The sequence below is a fragment of the Oratosquilla oratoria genome, chromosome 28 (genome assembly GCF_046742065.1).
Source record: "Oratosquilla oratoria isolate Oo_2021 chromosome 28, ASM4674206v1, whole genome shotgun sequence".
Classification (NCBI taxonomy): domain Eukaryota; kingdom Metazoa; phylum Arthropoda; class Malacostraca; order Stomatopoda; family Squillidae; genus Oratosquilla; species Oratosquilla oratoria.
In genome coordinates, this window is record NC_134804.1 from 27,381,090 (window position 1) to 27,400,431 (window position 19,342).

Genomic DNA, 19,342 nt, shown 5'->3' on the forward strand with positions numbered 1-19,342 from the left:
CGGAGGCCCTCTCCTCAGAAAAGCAGTTGCGGGGCAATGCTGGAGGTAGTGCTTGAGGGTGGCTACAGTGGTGGCATCTTTCTGCAGGTGTTGAATCTCTCTTGATTTCCCAGAAACAACGGTCCTCCAGACGCAGACGGAAGAGCAGAGTTTCCACTTTTCTAGGTGTGGAGCGAGGAAGTACAAGGGGCTCATAGTCTGTGACTGCCCTGTACCACCTCGCCCTCTCTGACACCTCTGCCTCCAGTCTGTGCTGAAGGAACCGTTGTACCCGATTAAGAGCCCTGGTGCGTAGGCGCAACTGATTTCTGCTGAGAGGGACGACAACATCGACTTCGGGTCTTTGGCGCGCCGCTTCTGCTGCGGCGTCGGCTAGCTCGTTACCTGGGACGCCCACGTGGCTTGGCACCCAGTTGAGCGTAACACTCCTGCCTTGCTGATGTAGCTTCAGCAGGAGTGCTAGGATGGAGGTCAGTTGGCGTACATTGTCACTGGGCTGTGTCGATTACAAGCTGCCTAGCAGAGACTGTGAATCCGTGTGGATCACCACAGGACCAGCTCGAGATATTAGAGCATGCTCTAACGCTCCTTGGACTGCTATGGCCTCAGCTTGGAGAGTGGACGCATGATCAGATACTCTCCTGCCGAAGGTCAAACCATCCGTCATGAAGGCAGCCCCCGCACTGCGAGGCCTGTTGGGGTCTACGGAGCCATCCGTGTAATAGACCGCCATTCCAGGTTCCGACAGTGCGCGGATGCCTTGTTGGGCCTGCGCTCGTACTCTTTCCTGATCACATAACCTCTTACTGGGAAGCTTTGCGACAACGAAGGTTGCATGTATCGACAGCCATGGTGGTGGGGGCTTGAACTCTGGGTGTGGAGAGTCCCTACCCTTCTTAAGGAGAGTGCTGGTGAGCCTGAAGGAGTCCAGGAGCCCAGCCGCCTGTGATAGCCAGGTACCGGAGTGGATAAGAATACCCACTCGTCCCAAAGCTGTCACAAGGCTCTGACTCAGTTCAGTTATCCTGGGACTCTGGACTATCTTGGCAAGAAAGTCGACCTCCAGCCTTCTGACCCGTGATGTTAATGAAGGCAATGAAGCCTCCATCTGGAGGTTAACGATCTTAGTCCAAGGTTGAGCTCCCAGGATAATCCTTGCTGCGGCATTTTGGCAAGGCTCCAGGTCTTCAAGCTTGGCAGTCGCCACATTTATGAGAGCTGGGGCAGCGTAGTCCACCAGGCTGCGGACTGCTTGCACATAGAATGTGCGAAGGACCTGATGCGTGGCACCAAGTGCCTTCCCCGTCATTGCTCTCATAACTGTGGTTCTTGCCTTCAGTCTCTCCTTGAGATAGGCTAGTTCCTTCTGAAAGGTGAGCCTCTCATCAATCCAGACCCCCAGGTACTGAAACTGGTGAACCCAGTCCAGCCTAAGGTCCTGGATGGTGAGGTGCTCCCCCTCTTTCCAGAGTCTCAATGCCATGGCCTTCGATTTTGTAGGGGAGATCTTTAACCCTAACCTGCAACATTCTGTCGCTACAGCGCTTAAACAGCGTTGAGCCCTGTTGAAGCACTGTCGTTTCCCAGTAATTATGAGCGCAATGTCATCTGCATAGCAGATGACCTTGCACCCATTGGGTAGAGGTAGTTCCAGAATGTTGGAGATGAGCACATTAAACAGAGTGGGGCTGAGGAACCCCCCTGTGGAGTGCCATTCTCCAGCATTCTGGCCTCTGATATATGACCCTGAAAGCGTACTTTCGCAGACCGGTGACTGAGATAGTCAGCAATCCAAGAAAGCAGCTTGCCTTTTACGCCCTTGCGAGCAAGGGTGTCTAATATCACAAGTGGACTGGCCAGCTCAAACGCCTTTTCCAAATCCAAAAAGACCACGATGGACGGTGTGCCACTGACAGCATTGAGGAGTGTTGCTATACTGTTTGCTGTGCCAGTGCCCTTGCAGTAAGCATGTATGCTCATGCATTGGACCCAGTTTCCACAGCAGCCTGTTTAGCACCATTCTCTCCGCTGTCTTTCCCATGCAGCTTGTCAGGCTGATGGGGCGATAAGCACTAGGTTCCTTTGGCTTTGGAATTGGCGTTATGATTGCCGTCTTCCAGGCTGTTGGTAGCTTGCCAGTCCTCCAAGACGCGTTTATCACCCTTAGAGTGCCTCGTCACCCGCTGGCCCAAGGTTGGTCTGCATGGAATAGGTGATGAGGTCCTCTCCAGGTGCCGTGTCTGAGCTGGTCTTGTGCGTGACCCGTAGCTCCTGAAGCGTAAAGCTAGCATCAGTATCATCCGATCGACTCATCATGTCCTCAACACTATGACGCCTCACTCCTTGGAGGTCCTGCAGTGTGTCTTGAACACACTGCGGGAGTGAGGTGCTGCTGGAACGAGAGACAAACTCCTGCACCAGCCGCTGTGCCTCAGCATCAGGGGCATGATGAGTGCGTCGTGGTTGAGTCCTGCCAGTAGCTTTACGGGACTTAGACCATAGCTCTGCTAGGGAGGTGTGAGCGTTAAAGCCCTCACACCATTGAAGAAATTTAGCTCTTCTGGCATCTGCAGCTATGACGTGTGCGTCATGAACTGCAGCGAGCAAGTTGGCCAAATTGGTCTGAGTTCGGCGCCGTCGGAAAACACGCCTAAGCATGTTCACCCGATGGTTGGCCTCTCTCACCTCGGGGGTATAATACCAGCTGTTCTTATGTTCTCTGGGGGACTGGCGAGTCTTTGGGATGGCTCTGTTGGCAGCCACCTGAATGGCTGCAGAAAAGTCAGCTAACGTTTCCACGTCCTGTGGTGGAACGTAGGACGCTGTCCATTCTTCAACAGACCTTTCAAACACTGGCCAGTTTGCCAAAGCTGTCTTCCACCTGGGAACAGGTAATACAGCTGGTATGGGTGGTGCATCCCGTATATGCACAGAGACACCGAAGTGATCGCTAGTGACAATAGGCTGCACCTCCCAGGTTACCCTACGGAGGAGAGTGGCGGTCGCCAAGGTCAGATCAAGTCGTCCACCTTGTACGTGCGTCGGATTTCCATCATTCAACAACGCAATGTCAGGGCATTCATCTATACGTAATTTAAGTGGCGCCCAGCGACATTGGGCCCATGGCGCGACATCAAAATATCATGATGGGCGTTGAAGTCCCCTCCTATGATGAGGAGCCTGTCCGCAGCAAGAGCACACACTTTTCCAAGGTCCAGTTCCGCTCTCTGGCCCCTGTATATGTTATAGATGGTGTACGTTTCATGGGCTCGATGGAGTCGAACCGCGAGAACTTCTACACCATCCCCACATGATACAGGGTCCGTGATCTCACTGCAGGGGATGGATGATTTGACTAAGATCATGCACCCCCTAGCAGTGAGTGAGCGAGGGAGGGAGAAGATGCGATATCCCGGAAATCGCACCTCATCGCTCACCAATGTCTCCTGGAGAAGCATGATATCGTAATCATGCTCTTGCGCAAGCGCAAGGAGATACGAGCTTTTGCTGCGGAACCCGTTTATGTTCCACTGTAGCAACCTTAAGTGATTATTGAACAGGGCGATCGTCTTCCCTGTCAGTTTCCATTTCGGTCTCATCTTGTCCTCCCCGGTCAGAAGACAAGATGGGTTGCGTCTTTGTTACAGTGGGGACATTTTCCTCCTCATCAGAAGAGGAGTCTTCAAACCTAAGTGCACATTGACGTTGGGGCCTAGCAGAAAGCACTTTCCTCGTCTTTGACGTTGTTGGTGTTGCTTTCCCAATAGTGAAAGTGGGCGTGGCGGGCTTGGGGGAAGTGGAAGGGGAGGAGGAGGAGGCAGAGGAAGAGGCAGGGGAGGATGAGGAAGTAGAGGGGGAGGGAGTCCTCTCCTTTCGCCTAGGGTTCCTCTTCTCTTTAAGGAGCTTGAGCACATTCTTGACGGCCCTATCTACCATGACTAGCATCTTCTCCGGGTCGCTCTCCCCGAGGGTGGTAGCGACTGCAGAAACAACACCAGTCACAATCAAGTCGATGTCATCCTCCCTGAGGGGGATGACATCAGACGGATACTGAGGTGGAGGGGGGGCTGCCGTTCCTGTGCTCGTGGGGTTGGTACCGAGGGCGTGGTTTGGCTTTAGGTTTGGAGGCGGGCGTGGTTTTGGAAGTGGGTGCGGGTTTGGAGGTGGGTACGGGTTTGGAAGTGGGTGCGGGTTTGGAGGTTGACGTGGGTTTGGGTGCGCTAACTTTCTTGGGAGCTGGTTGTGTCTGTGTGGGGGCTGGGTTAAGTGACGGAAATTGCTCCTGGTTGTTCAAATCAGGTAAGCTATGTGTAGGTGGTTGTGGTACTGCGGTGGGAGAGTGCTTCCTGCTGCCCCATACAAATGTTCCTTGGGGGTGGGGGGCAGGTATGAAGTCCTGTCGCTTCTCAGTCCTCTCCTTTGAGGCAATGGCCTGAACTTTACGCACTGCGCATGAGGTGTTCCAGGCGTGGTGCTTCTTTCCACAATTGGGGCACTTTGCAACAGTCTCAGTGCCAGCCTTGAACTTGCTGAGACAAGTCTCGGTGGCATGAGGCATGCTGCAAATGCCGCACTTGGGTTACTTAGCAGTGCACCTCGCCTGGTGGTGACCATAGCGCTGACAACGAAGAGGATCTGGGATTTACGTTCGTACATCATACCTGCCATACCAACCCAGGTCAATCTTACTGAAGGGTTCGCCTTTAATAGTTATAAGTACCTGGCGTGTCGGCGTTTTGTCCCAGCGGCGCATTCTCGTGGCCGCGATTACCTGACTGTGGTCTTCGATGGCCTCAGTCATGTAGGTGGTCGGGTAATCGTGTACCACGAGTCGATGCTGCCTGTCTTCCGGGTTGAGACGCTCCAAGTTCACCGGCTTACCACCGAGCGACTTGATCCCGTCCAGCTCCTCGACGAGTTCGTAAGTGCTTGGTAACAGTAGCACGTTACCATCGCCGAGGGGCCGGAGGGATAGAAGCTTGCCGCGGAGAGGGCCCTTTTCGAGAGCTCTCACCACCTCAAAAGCGGTGTCGTACCCCGCCGAGGGTACGACCTTGAAGGTGGGGAGCTTGCCACCCTTTGTACTAGCTGGGGCCATCACTACAGCAGCTTCATCATCCGATGGAACCGCCGAACCTGGAGCGCAACGACGCTTCTTCGACACGCCAGTCGAAGTGTCAGTAGCCGCCATGGCAGCACTGGTAACGAGAAAATTACGAGTTGTTGAAACGCAGCGGTATTTCGTGAAAAAAGGCGGAAGTCTAAGGGGCAGGGGGGCGCGGGCGTTTATTAGTGTGTTGGTGCTGATTCGCTTTACGTGACCTGTCTACCCAAGGTCTAAATATACAGGTCAGACCGTTTGAATCATTGTGCGCAGCTTCTGACTTCATTAGGCTGGGCCCGTTTTCTCTTTGTGAAACACTGAAGAAAACTGTGAAACGCCAAGGAAGACAGGAACTATAATATATTATATATATATATTATATATCATATACATAGACAGGAACTATAATATTTTATATATATTTATATATTTTATATAATATTTGTCAGAATATAACTAATTGCGTGGAGCGGTGCGAGCGAAGGCAACGACATTCCCGAACGACGCACCAGCTTCAACTGACAGTTATAGGACCCGCGAACCCCACTTTGAACAGCCAGGTGACGTTCACGGGCCCGCTGCGCCAACTCCCTCGAAATTCGGTCGGAAGTGGTTAGACCTTATATCCTTAGATCTTGGTCTACTTAGCAGCGTCGTAAAAGCAATTTTTAACAGAACCGCAAGGTCTATGCAAATCCTGCAGGGAGAGTTATATAGGGCATAATCCTGCCAGAGCGAGATTCCTCTAAGAAGGGGGAATTGCCTCGGTTAGCAGTACTTTCGGAATTATGAGCGGCAGCACGACAAACAGCTAGTGACTAGGGTATTTGCGGCTGGATACGATGAGAAAATCGTGATGAACAATCGGAGCGGGGGTGTCCTCTTCATGTGAATTATCTTTCCTCACGATTGATGCTGCCCCTAGCGACCCATAATATACCACCCACGCACCGGTATCAACCAATCAGCGTTCAGTACACGACTCCCCTCGGACCAGCTCGCCAGACATCGTAAGTTGTGCGAGGGTAACATTTTGGGGTAAGACCTCGCAAGAAGTCGCACGGCGTCGTTCCTGGCGCGAGGTGGCACGAACCCGTGCGACATCTTACGAGATGAGTGTGCGACGTCGCAACACCGATGTTGCGAAGTGGCACGAGGTCGTCACCTCGCACCACTCCGCGACAAAATATAAAACTGTTTTAAAAACCTGGCGACGTCGTACCATTTTACACGTTTCTTGCGAGGTCATGTCACGAGCTGGCACGATGTGTAGTACGCTTTCTTGCGAGGTGGCACGACCCCACGTCGCAACAAAAAAGTGCGTAGGTGTCAACTTACCCTTAGTACCCTTACCAACAACTTCCGCTCCTTCGCGCTAGACGGAGGTGGTGGCGACCCAGCTGATAATGACGCGTCACCTCCCTCCTCCTCTCGTTTCGCAGCATGTCTCTTCTTTTTCAGGGCCTCACGTGCCTTCTTCAACTTCTCAGTGTTGTCCCTCTGTCGCTTTGTTGGTCTGGTCATTGTAGAGTAACAATGTGGCACGATACAGGCAAAAGTTTGCAGGGAGCCTAAGTATGACCTCCTCTATTCCTGTCGGCGAAGCACTGATCCCTAGAAATATAATTAGAAAACAAATAGAACATAGTAAATATAAATAGAAAATATAAATAGACAATAAAGTACATATATGAATAAAAAAGCAGAAAAACATAGAAAATATAAAAAGTAGAAAAACGTGTACCCAGTAACCCATATGTCATGTTTGTTTACATGTAACATATATGACAGTCAATCTTAGAACTGCATATTTTCTACATTTTGTTGTGCTCGTATTTAGATTCCATGTCTATGCATTGTACTAGCCAATGGCGTGTACCTGCTACTTGAATTCGTGAGTTCAGTCAAAGAGTAATAAGGTAGTAACTGACAACGTCTTATATTTTTAAACCATCTTACGACCTTGCGAGTAAGGCATGTTTGCCGATTATTTGAAAACGGGTCTCGCTAAACGTTGACCAACGCCGACCAAACCCAAACAATAACGGCTTTTGCTCAAATGCATATAATTATGCATTAAAATTAGCATATGGTTGCATTATGTGACCTATTTTCATTAAAATGTGTGGTTTTCATATAATTTAATCAAAGAAAAGTTACGCTTTTATCCTCTGCAAAATTATCAAAGTCGCCCAACGTCGATCCAACACAATGACGGCTTTTGCTCAAATCCATAATTTTATATAAAAATTAGTATTTGGTTGCAATATTTGACCTATTTTCTTTAAAATGTGTGGTTTTCATGAAATTTGATCAAAGAGAAGTTACGTTTTATATAAAATCTGCATTTGAGCAAAAGTCGTCATTGTTTGTGTTTGGTCGGCGTTGGTCGACTTTGGTAATTTTGCAGAGGATAAAAACGTAACTTTTCTTTAATCAAATTACATGAAAATCACACATTTCAAAGAAAATTTGTCAAATAATGCAATCATATGCTAATTTCTATATAAAATTATACATTTGAGCAAAAGCCGTCATTGTTTGGGTTTGGTCGACGTTTAGTGAGACCGAAACTAATTTAGATTTATTTATTTCAGTATACAGCCATTGATGATTGTTACTGTAGAAGTAATTCAAGGCATTAACCATGCAAATGAACTTATTGACAAATGTAAAGAATATATATTGACTCATAGGTAATAATATAATATTCTAGGGATGACAACCCAATGAGAATAATATTATAATCATAATGCAAGGGGCTACATCCATTGAGGTCCCTAAAGAGACATAAAACTATATAAAAATGCAAATAATAAATACCATAATACATGTAGTAGTATTATACAAGTATTAACCAAAATTGAAAGACAACAAAAGTTGACTGGACAATATACTTACTACATACCATTATTCCCCCATACAGGGGAGGTATCCAAAGGCATAAAATAAATCCCATTCCCACCCATTCCATGCCCACATACTCCACTCCCATTCACCACCCCTCCCTCCAGGTCGTACTAATTAGCGCCCGGCAATGACTGGTAGCGACTGGCGATTTCCTATGGTGCCCTGGCTTTGTGTATGTTTTTTTTTTTTTCAGTTCCAGTGGTTCATATCATATGAATGATTCGTCTACTAGTGAATTCATGAAAAAAATTGCTGAATTTAGTAGGAGAAACTATGCACAAAGCAGAAAATTCTTTGCTGAAATTAGCGCCTGGACCGTGGCGGTGGTTTAGGTTAGGTCAGGTCTTAACCTAATTGCTGATAATTTAGCCATTCCACATTTTCCAATGATTGGAGGTAAACAAAGATGGTGGCACTGCCACGGTCTGGGCACTAAATTCAGCAAAGGATTTTTGTGAATTGATGAATCGTTCATATGATATGAACCATTGGAACTGAAAAAACAGGCTTACACAACGCCTGGGCACCATAGGAAATCACCGGTCGCTTCTGGGCATTATTTAGTAGGACTGCTCCCTCCCTCTTTTCTTGGCTCCTCCTGGATGATGGATCATCCCTGCATCTTGCCTACTGCCTTGGGTCAGAAGCAATGTCATAAGTGATAAGATACAACACATCCACTGGACAATATACCAAGTATGAATATAATTGCATCAGAAAGAAATTTCTTGCAAGATACTTTGAATGACATAATTTTGAATTGTCTGGATTGGTAAAACAAGCTTGTTCCATAAACAGATACTCACAGATACAGATGAAAATCTGGAAGAGGCTCATGCCTGTGACTCCAGCTCGATAACCTGATTGCCATTATTCCTGGCATGTATGGTGGTGGTGTTGGTTATATGTGCTCTATAATTAGATTTTTTTTTCTTGGATTTTCTATATTTTATCTAGTCTTGATTAAAATTACACTGCATTGACCACCCACTGGCAAATCAATTCAAGTATTTACTACCCAATTTGAAAAGACATATTTTCTTATATTTAGTCTTGCTCTCTCTTTAAAAATCTTCTTTGAATTTCATCTTGTGTTGTCCTCCCTTATCAAATACCTCTTATACATTGCTGGTCATATTTCTGGATAATTTGTAAGTTTCAATTTGATCTCCTCTTGATCTTCTGTAGGTGGTAGATCTTCATAATCATGTCCTTTCAGCTGTGATATTCTTGTGGCTCTTCGTTGAACCTTTTCAATAGCCTCTATGTCTTTAACTAGATGAGGACACCAGATCTGATTAGTGTATTCTAAATGAGGCCTTACTAGTGTAGTGTACAGAGCTTTCAGGATGAAAATATCAAAGTGGACTAAGTTTCTCCTAATAATGCCATGAATGTTGTTAGCCTTATTGATTTACTTGGCTAAGTGCTCTGTGAATCTCAGATGGTCGTCAGTGACAACTCCAATGTCCTTTTCATTTTTAGTGCTGGTTGTGTTGCCATACATCTTGTACTCTTGTTCTTTAATATCAGATTACCTATTCTCATATGTTTATTTTTATCTGGATGGAAGTTGAACACCCATCTCTCTGACCATTTTCTCAGTTCATCTATGTTTTCCTGAAGCTGTTACAATCCTCTTCATTTGTAATTGCTCTAAAAATCTTGGTATCATCTGTTTAAAGATATACCTCGCTCCCATGTTTAACTGCATCTGGAAGATCATTGAAGAACATAACAAATAACAGAGGCCCCAGCATTGATCCCTGAGGCACTCCACTGGTGTCCTCCCTCCAGTCAGAGGCCTCACCATTTACCATTACTTGTTGCTTTCTGCTAGACAAAGAAACTTTGAATCCACCGGAACAGATCACCATAATTTTTCCTTTTAGCCAGTAGTCTTTTGTGGGGAACTCAGTCAAATGCCTTCATGAAATCACAATAAACAACATCTATGGCTTCACCCTCATCAATAACCTCTGTCCATTTGTCCAAGACACTATCTGCCTAAGATGAACACAAATTGTTTATCACTAAATAAATTTTTCATTTTCATATGGTGGATTATTGCTTCTCTCAGGACTGATTCCATTAATTTACTGAAAACACTAGCTAGACTTACAGGTATGTAGTTACCAGGGTTACTCTTGCTTCCCTTCTTAAATATTGGTGTTATTTTTTGCTATCTTCCAATCTTCGGGAACTACTCCCTCTTCCAGTGAATTACTGAATATTATTTTCAATGGTACTAATCATTCTTCGATCAGATCTTTAACAATTCTTGGGTGAATACCATCTGGACCCAGTGATTTATTTCTTAAGTTTTTGCAGAACCTTTCTGATCATTTCATAGTTTATGTGGTCTAACTTGGATGTAGTCTGAGGATAAATCCTTGGCAATTTATCATTTGGTTCTTTAACAAAAAGTGATGAAAATTTATCTGCAAGAACCACTGCCTTTTCTCTGTCACTTGATATTTTCACTTGATTGTTGTCATCCATGTAAACTTAGTCCTGGTTTTTGATGATACGTATTGCCAAAATATTTTAGGGTTCTCTTGGCATGTTTTGCAATTTCCTCCTTGGTTTTGATGGCATTTCTTGTCTACCATTTTATTTGACTATTCAGTCTCCTGCCCAAAGCGGACCTAAAACAAGGTGGTATATATATTTTTAGAAGTGCACATGTCATAATATAGTACAGTCGAACCTCAAAAGCCCAGACTAATTGGGGGGAAGGGCAGTCCGGTCATGCCAAAAGTCCGGTCATCGAAAATGTCGCCCTAACACCCGTAGATTTTCGTAGCGGTATACGTATAGGTAGTGTAGGATATAGCATAGAAACACATAAGAATAATACTCTAACACTGTAATAATAATACTATAATACTAATAATTCTGTAATAATAACTGTAATACAGGCATGTAAATGTACTGTACATACAGTGTACTGTACTGTATTTTTTATTATGTACTGTACACTGTAAATATCGGAAGGTATGCACGTGGGACAGTGGTGGCCGCCAGGGTTGCCGCGTTTTCTACACTGCCGTGTAGAATGGGAGTGTTGCCATACCAGGGCATACATTTTTCTCGGGAGTGTGCAGACTTTCACAGCAAGATATACTTGTCAAACTTTGACAAAATGTTGGTTCTAGTTGTTGTTTTTTTCTTGAATGTATATAAGGCCCCCATGTCTTAACATATTCAGTAAGATATAAAACGTTTTTTTTTTTTATATTATTATCGGTAAAATAAAGCTGAAACTTTAGCGTAGAATTTTTTCTACACTGTAAAAACGTATCTTTTGGGGTATGATATTTTATAAGTAACACAATTACCAATAAAAGTCATATTTTGATGTACCATTTATTATTTGATAACTAGTTCTATGATTTTTAAACAAAAGTTTGAGTTTTTTAATGTTTTTAACAGCCAGCTGATATGTAGAAAAAATTCCGCATGTCCTTGTGCAGTTGCCACATGCCGCTATTTTACTATGTTTTGGTACAAAATTCTATGAAACAGCAGCCCTGGTGCTAAAAGAAAGCTGAAACTTTAGCGTAATTTTTTTTTCTACACCGTAAAATCGTATCTTTTGGGGTATGATATTTTATGAGTAACACAATTGCCAATAAAAGTCATATTTTGATGTACCATTTATTATTTGATAACTAGTTCTATGATTTTTAAACAAAAGTTTGAGTTTTGAATGTTTTTAACAGCCCGCTATGTAGAAAAAATTTCCTCATGTCCTTTTGCAGTTGCCACATGCCGCTATTTTACTACATTTTGGTACAAAATTCTACGAAACGGCAGCCCTGTTGGCGGCTTGACTGGGCCGGGTTTGAGTACACGTGTACGGCCATCTCTGCCACCTACTGGACAAATAGGGAACTTTGTTTGAAAAGTCCACCCTTTGTTCAATTCGACCGGTCATACGAGGGTCCGGGCATTCGGGGTCCAGGCTTTTGAGGTTCGACTGTAATTGAAAATTAAATAAAATGTAATATACATTATTCATGGCGGAAATTAATAATAGAACACTTACTAAAAGTTATAAATAAAGTTGCATATATTCCTTTAGATGCCACCATACATACATACATATACCAAAGGCTTTTTCCCCCTTACACTGGGGGTAGCCAAAAAGAAAAAGGCATAGAAATCACTCCCACCCATTTCATTTCCCATATATTCCACTCCCCTCCACCCTCCTCCCTCCCTCCTATCTTGGCACCTCCTGGCCATCAGGGTTTTGATAAATTCGGAGGCTGGACTAGATGACAATGATGGCCTGACGACCTCTAGAATTACAGGTATTGCATTACTAAATGCAGGTTAGGTTAGATAGGCAGGTTTGGTTAGGTTAGGTAAGGTAGGTAGGTAGATAGATAGGATGGGTTAGAATATATGAATTTAGCATACTTTAATTTCTTTGACCTCCGCCTCTACCAAAACAAACATGGGATAACACAACCCAATAAGGGGCTCATTACTATTGAGGTCCCTTAAGAAATAACAAAAATATACAAAAATACAAATAAGAAACAATACCGTAATACATGTAATAGTGCTGTATTCCCCTGAAGATGTGAATTACACAAAAGCGCTTGGGATTTACTGTTTTCTTCCGATTTCCTTAGTGGTTACCAGCAAAATTTGTGGTCACGTGTTGTTTTTAGTGATCTTTCTGCACATGTAGTAGTGTTACACAAATATTAACTAAAATTGAAAGACAACAAAAGTTGACTGGACAATATACCACATACCTACGGCATTTTCCTCCTCACAAGGGAGGTAACCAAAATCAAAGACATGAATACACTCCCACCCATTCCATGCCCACATACTCCACTCCCATTCACCACCCCTCCCTCCCTCTTTTCTTGGCTCCTCCTGGATGATGGATCATCCCTGCATTTTGCCTACTGCCCTGGGTCAGAAGCAATGTAACAAGACAGCACATCCACTGGACAATATACCAAGTATAAATGTAATTGCTATTACAGCTGGATAAATAAGCTCCTGAAAGAAATTTCCTACAAGATATTTTGAATGACATATAATTTTGAATTGTCTGGATTGATACATCAAGCTTGTTCCATAAAATTAAAGATGTGAACTTGAAGGAACTTCTGCCCAAAGCAGACTTAAAAAAGATAATACAACAGAAGCACCACTGGAACATGAGTTGTGAGAGTGTAGAGAGCATACATGGCCAGGCTATGCTAGTCACTGTCCTGTACCATCCACCACCCAAAAACACCCTCAAAATGTTATTTTTGGGTTTGGTTTTTGCCAAAATTATAACCAGCAATATCAGAAACTCTCTCTATGACCAAGTAATATTCTAGGCAACATTGTTTACATGTTTTATGCAAAACTCACACAATAGAAACAACATCCAGGACCATTACTTCTACGTGTGTACATCAGATGGCCTAGAAGTTGGCCTGGGTAAAGGCCCAATGTCCCTATTTATCATGTTATTATCAGATATATTATGGCTTACATACTTTTATTATTATTTCTGAATGATAAATATGCATCGACTTTATAAAAAAATTCAATTTATACATGCGTAGTGAACAAAATTGTGATCTGTTGCCTACTTCGCAGCTACAGGGGTTCCCAATGTACCTATTTATCATACTATTATCAGATATATTATGGCTTATATATTTTTATTGTTGTTTCTGATTGATGAATATGTTCTTGGAGTAATCTTCTCTCTAATACAATTTTTGTTGAACTGGATAGCCACTTATGATCCGTGTGGCTGATTGCTCAATATTGCAGAAGACTATTTTTTCATCATTGTTCAATGTTGAACAGAAATTTCCAGTAATCCTAGTCCTAATCCTCATCCCATTTTTGTCGCCTTCTACAACTCAAGTGGGAAGACTTGATGGCAACATTCTATCCCCCACCACAGGGTGGCAAAAAAAGGATGGGGTAGTGCGAGAGGTAAATGCAAGGGTAGTGGGTCAGGGATTGGAGATGGTTAAAGAAAAGTGGGAGGTGAGCCAGCTGTTATTTGCGGACAACACTGCGCTTGTGGCAGGATCGGAGGAGGGACTGAGGAAGTTGGTGACAGAGTTTGGGAGAGTATGTGATAGAAGAAAGCTAAAGATAAATGTGGGTAAATGTAAGGTGATGAGATGTACAAGGGGTGAATGTGGCAGTAGACCGGAAGTGAGCATTAAGGGAGAGTGACTGGAGGAAGTGGATAGTTTTAGATACTTGGGTACAAATGTGGCAGGAAAAGGTGGAGTGAAGGTGGAGGTAGAATGTAGATTGAGAGAAGCGAGTAAATGCCTTGGTGGATTGAAGAGTATAATGAGGAATAGACATTTGGGAATGGATGCTAAGAGGAGACTGTATGAAGGAGTGATTGTGCCAACAGCACTGTATGGGGCAGAAAGATGGAACATAAGAGAGGAAGAGAGGAGTTTGAATGTGTTTGTGATGTGTCTGAGAAGTATGATGGGGGTTACTAGGCTAGATAGAGTGAGAAATGAGGAGGTGAGGAGAAGAATGGGGGTGGAAAGGGAGTTGGGAGATAGGGTGGATGAAAGAGTATTAGGATGGTTTGGACACATGGAAAGAATGAGTTAAGAAAGACTAGTAAAAGAGGTATGGAAGGCAGATGTGGAGGGAGTGAACATGAGGGGACGTCCTAGGATGAGGTGGATGGATGGGGTGAAGGGGGCTTTGGGGAAGAGGGGAATGTCTGTTGAGGAAGGAAGGAAGGACGGGAGAGGACAGAAGACGGGGTGAATGGAGAATGGTTGTATATGGATGATGATGTGATGCATGAGGTGGAATGGGCAGGGGGATGGGGGGTGAGGTAGTATGTGTGAGCAAAATTTGACGCAGCTCGAAGGGATTTCTCCCCGTCTTCTCCTTTTATGCATGGGGGGGCGGAGAGGGGGGGTTGCCGATTTAATGAAGCGGCCTTGCTGTGGATGTGCTGTGTCTTGTGACACTGCTTCTGACCCAGGGCAGTGGATAAGGTGCAGGGATGACCCGTCATCCAGGAGGTGCTAAGATAAGAGGGAGGGTGGAGGGGTGTGGAGTGTATTCAGGGATGGAATGGGTGGGAATGATTTTATGCCTTTTCCTTTTTGGCTACCTCCCTTGTAAAGGGAAAAAAGCCTTGGTATGTATGGATAATTTGTCTTAAGATAACATGAAATGAAAATATTGCAAGAAAAAATACAGTTCAATGTATCTTGTGTCCATGACAACTGTCAGCATGAGATCAGGGAGACAATGTAGCATAATGGAGTTTGGAAAAAGCAAAAACAGAATATCAGGACAATATAAAATTGGAACCAAGGAGGTAAAGAAGGTGAGATCCGAAAAAGATTTGGGTGTAATTATCTCAAACAACTTAGCCTATGACAAACAGATGAACAAAATTGTTGGAGTGGACGAAGAAATGATTAAAAAAATATTGGTCACGCTGATAAGGCCTAGACTAGAATATGTGGTGACATTGTGGTCACCCATTACCAAAAAGAATATAAAGAAAATAGAAAGAATCCAGAGAGCAGCAACAAAAATGGCACCTGCCCTCACAAACTTGTCATATGAGGAGAGATTGGCTAAACTAGATTTACCAACTCTGGAGCAAAGAAGAGAGAGAGGTGACCTACTGACCATCTACAGAATCATGATAGGCACAAAAATACTTGATAGAGAGGACTTGTTAAACTGGGACAGGAGAAGCACAAGAGGACATGGAAAGAAAATAAAAAAACAGCTACAGAAGAGATCTGAAGAAAATCAGTTTTCCACATTGAGTGGTAGACACTTGGAACAAACTGGACAATGAAATAGTGTGTGCAAAAACCATTCATGAGTTTAAAAGCAAACTAGACACTGAGAGATACAAAAGCAGGACACCATGAGCGTAGCTCCCCTTCCCGTAAAATACAACTTGGTAAATACATATAGTCCTACTGTGAGTTAACAGGATAAGGTGATAAATTTAGTGTATTCTTTCCCTCCTATTCACTTTTTCCATGCATATTATGAAATGCATAGGCCATACCCCTAATTATTATGCATATACTATGTATACCATCTTACAGGTTTTATATAGCTTATGAAAGTCATGGATCAAGCATGATCCATGACATTCATAAGCTATATAAAACCTGCAAGATGGTATATATAGTATACGACAATATGAAATGAACATCGCTGATAAATCCAAAGAGAATCCCAAAGAATTCTATAGTTACATTAGAGATAAAAAGGTTGTTAGGAATTACATTGGTCCACTATTATCTGGTGACGGTCAACTTGAATGTTCAAATGAAGGAATGTGTAATATTTTAAACAATTATTTTAGCTTGGTATTCGTAAACGAAACACCTCAAAGTAAAATCCAAACTGAAACCTGTGAAAAGTCTAGGGTAAATTTACTCACTATGGTAAATATAACAAAAGAAAAAATTAAAAGGTGTATAGATAAACTCAAAGTTAAAAAAACACCAGGGCCTGACGGTTGGCATCCAAGAATCTTAAAGGAAATGAAAAATGAGATTGTTGTTTCATTAGAAATTATTTTCAAGAAATCCATCATATCCGGAGATGTTACAAGAGAATGGAAGCTAGCTAACGTTACTCCCATATTCAAAAAAGGTGACAAAAAGAAACCAAATAACTATAGGCCTATAAGTTTGACTTCAATCGTAGGAAAAATAATGGAAACCATCATCAGAGATGCTATCGAACATCATTTAGAAAGTAACCATTTGATAAATGATAGCCAGCATGGTTTCAGACGGAAACGTTCTTGCGTGACTAACTTATTCGAATTCTACAACACAGTTATCTCGAATTATTACAAAAGAAACAATATAGATTTAATATATCTAGACTTTGCAAAAGCTTTTGATACCGTCCCACACGAGAGACTACTTACTAAATTAGCTTCGCATGGAATAAGTGGTAGCCTATTGAGTTGGACTAGTAATTGCTTGAATGATCGAAAGCAGGGAGTTGTTTTAAATGGAAAAACTTTTAGATGGAAAAATGTTACAAGTGGAGTTCCTCAGGGTTCCGTTCTTGGGCCACTTCTATTCATAGTATATATTAATCATATAGACCATGGACTAAAATCTACTGTTTCCAAATTTGCTGATGATACAAAACTGTGCGGAATGGCAAATGATCACTTAAATTAGATATTCAAGAAGATTTAAATAAATTATAGCAATGGTCTGAAAAGTGGCTAATGAAATTTAACACAAGTAAATGCAAGGTAATGCATATAGGTAAAATAACTAAGTACGATTACAAGTTATTTGGAAATTTGTTAACAAAAGTGGATAGTGAAAAAGATCTCGGCGTAATTATCAGTAACGACCTCAAATCATCCAAGCAGTGTATTTCAGCCTCTGAGAAAGCAAATAAGATTCTAGGACTGATTGCGCGATCATTTGATTTCAAAAGTCCATCACTCATTAACAAGCTATATAAATCGTTAGTTTGTCCACATTTGAAACATGCTGTTTCCGTATGGTCACCGAATCTCATTAAAGACATTGACAGACTGGGAAAAGTACAATGGCGAGCCACAAAACTGATTCCAAATATCAAAAATAAATCATACGAAAATCGACTAAAACATATGAATCTGTTTTCCCTAAAAATGCGTTGACTCAGAGAGGTGACTTGATATAGGTCTTTAAAATTCTAAAGGGAATTGACAACATCAAAAGTGACAAAATTTTCACATTGAATGAGAATCAGACAAGAAACAATGGTCTCAAACTGTCCGGAAATAGATTCAGTTTGGAACTAGGTAGAAACAACTTTGCCAACCATGTAGTTAATGAATGGAATAAACTTCCTGCACTGGTAGTGCAATGTAGTTCAGTTTGAAGCTTTAAGAATCATTTAGATAAACACCTAAGCAAGATGCTGTAATGATTATAATTTATTTTATATTATTTGTTTTTGTTTTGTTTGATTTTCATTTATTATTAGTTATATGTCAATTTGTTATTTACTGTTTACCTGTGTGTTTATTATTTAACTATACCTATGCATTTATTTATTTATTATTATTTTTTTTTTTTTACATTATAGTTTTTATTTATTAATTTTTTTTCGCATCCAACCTAGATATGGACCAAAAGGTCTCCTGTCGGCATGTTCCGCCTTTGTAATCCTTTGTAATATGCATAATAATTAAGGGTATGGCCTATATATTTGTGGAAAGGGAGCTGGGAGATAGGGTTGATGAAAGAGTATTAGGATGGTTTGGACCCATGAAAAGAATGAGTGAAGAAAGACTGGTAAAAGAGGTATGGAAGGCAGATGTGGAGGGAGTGAACATGAGGGGACGTCTTATGATGAGATGGATGGATGGGGTGAAAGGACAGGAGAGGACAGAAGACAGGGGTGAATGGAGAATGGTTGTAAATGGATGATGTTGTGATACATGAGGTGGAATTGGTGGGGGGATGGGGGGTGATGTAGTATGTGTGAGCAAAATTTGACGCAGCTCGAAGGGATTTCTCCCCGTCTTCTCCTTTTATGCATGGGGGGACGGAGTGGGGGGTCGCCGATTTAATGAAGCGGCCTTGCTGTGGATGTGCTGTGTCTTGCAACACTGCCTCTGACCCAGGACAGTGGACAAGGTGCAGGGATGACCCGTCATCCAGGAGGTGCTAAGATGGGAGGGAGGGTGGAGGGGAGTGGAGTGTATTTAGAGATGGAATGGGTGAGAATGATTTTATGCCTTTTCCTTTTTGGCTACCTCCCTTGTAAGGGGAAAAAAGCCTTGGTACATGTATGTATGTATGAATGTCATGTAACTAAAAAAAAAGTTGATGAGAGAAACTGTTTGAAGTGCCAAAATTTGAGCCAAAATGTGAAAACAATGTGTTGCCAATTCTCCCAGCAATCTGCAATGTAACAATGTTATGAAAGGGTGTGGAGGGGAGCTCTTGAGTTAACACACGACAGAAAAATATGTAGTGTACAGTGGGACATTTATAACTTATCAAAATTCTGTATAACTGTTCGCAAAGGCTCAGCCACTGCATACAATTACCATGTCTTGTATGGAAACTGCACAGCTCATCCAAGCCAGTTTGTTAGCAGCTGATATGGCAAATATCATGGCATTAAATTAATGCCATTGATGTTAAAACTAGTTTAATTTATGCTGTTGATACTGTATGGGTTAACATAATAGTAAAATACACCTGTACTCACCAATAATGAAAAATTGATTGAATCTTGCACCCCAATTAGCTACTCTCAGATTGTCACCCAATAGCATGGCCAGAAACATTGATG

The 19,342-nt window shown here is 42.7% G+C and overlaps 2 protein-coding genes across 5 annotated transcripts in view; one reads left to right on the forward strand and one right to left on the reverse strand.

Moving 5' to 3' along the window:
• The window catches only part of LOC143040158 (uncharacterized), a 10,690-nt gene extending 3,940 nt beyond the window's left edge, over positions 1-6,750 (reverse strand). Inside the window, exon 1 of one of the 2 annotated variants that reach the window (XM_076210829.1) lies at positions 6,458-6,750. In XM_076210829.1, coding sequence (XP_076066944.1) covers positions 6,458-6,628 — 171 coding nt within the window. In that variant the 5' untranslated portion in view covers positions 6,629-6,750. Of the gene's footprint in view, positions 1-6,442 lie in introns of both variants that reach the window. The other variant, XM_076210827.1, reaches the window with a different exon arrangement.
• A 110-nt stretch (positions 6,751-6,860) lies between these two features.
• Positions 6,861-19,342, forward strand: part of LOC143040270 (uncharacterized) — a 30,643-nt gene continuing 18,161 nt past the window's right edge. The window contains exon 1 of one of the 3 annotated variants that reach the window (XM_076211063.1): positions 6,861-6,998. The gene's annotated coding sequence lies outside the window, so the exon portion shown is untranslated. Of the gene's footprint in view, positions 6,999-7,297; positions 7,526-19,342 lie in introns of those variants that run through there. The other 2 variants (XM_076211064.1, XM_076211066.1) reach the window with 2 other exon arrangements.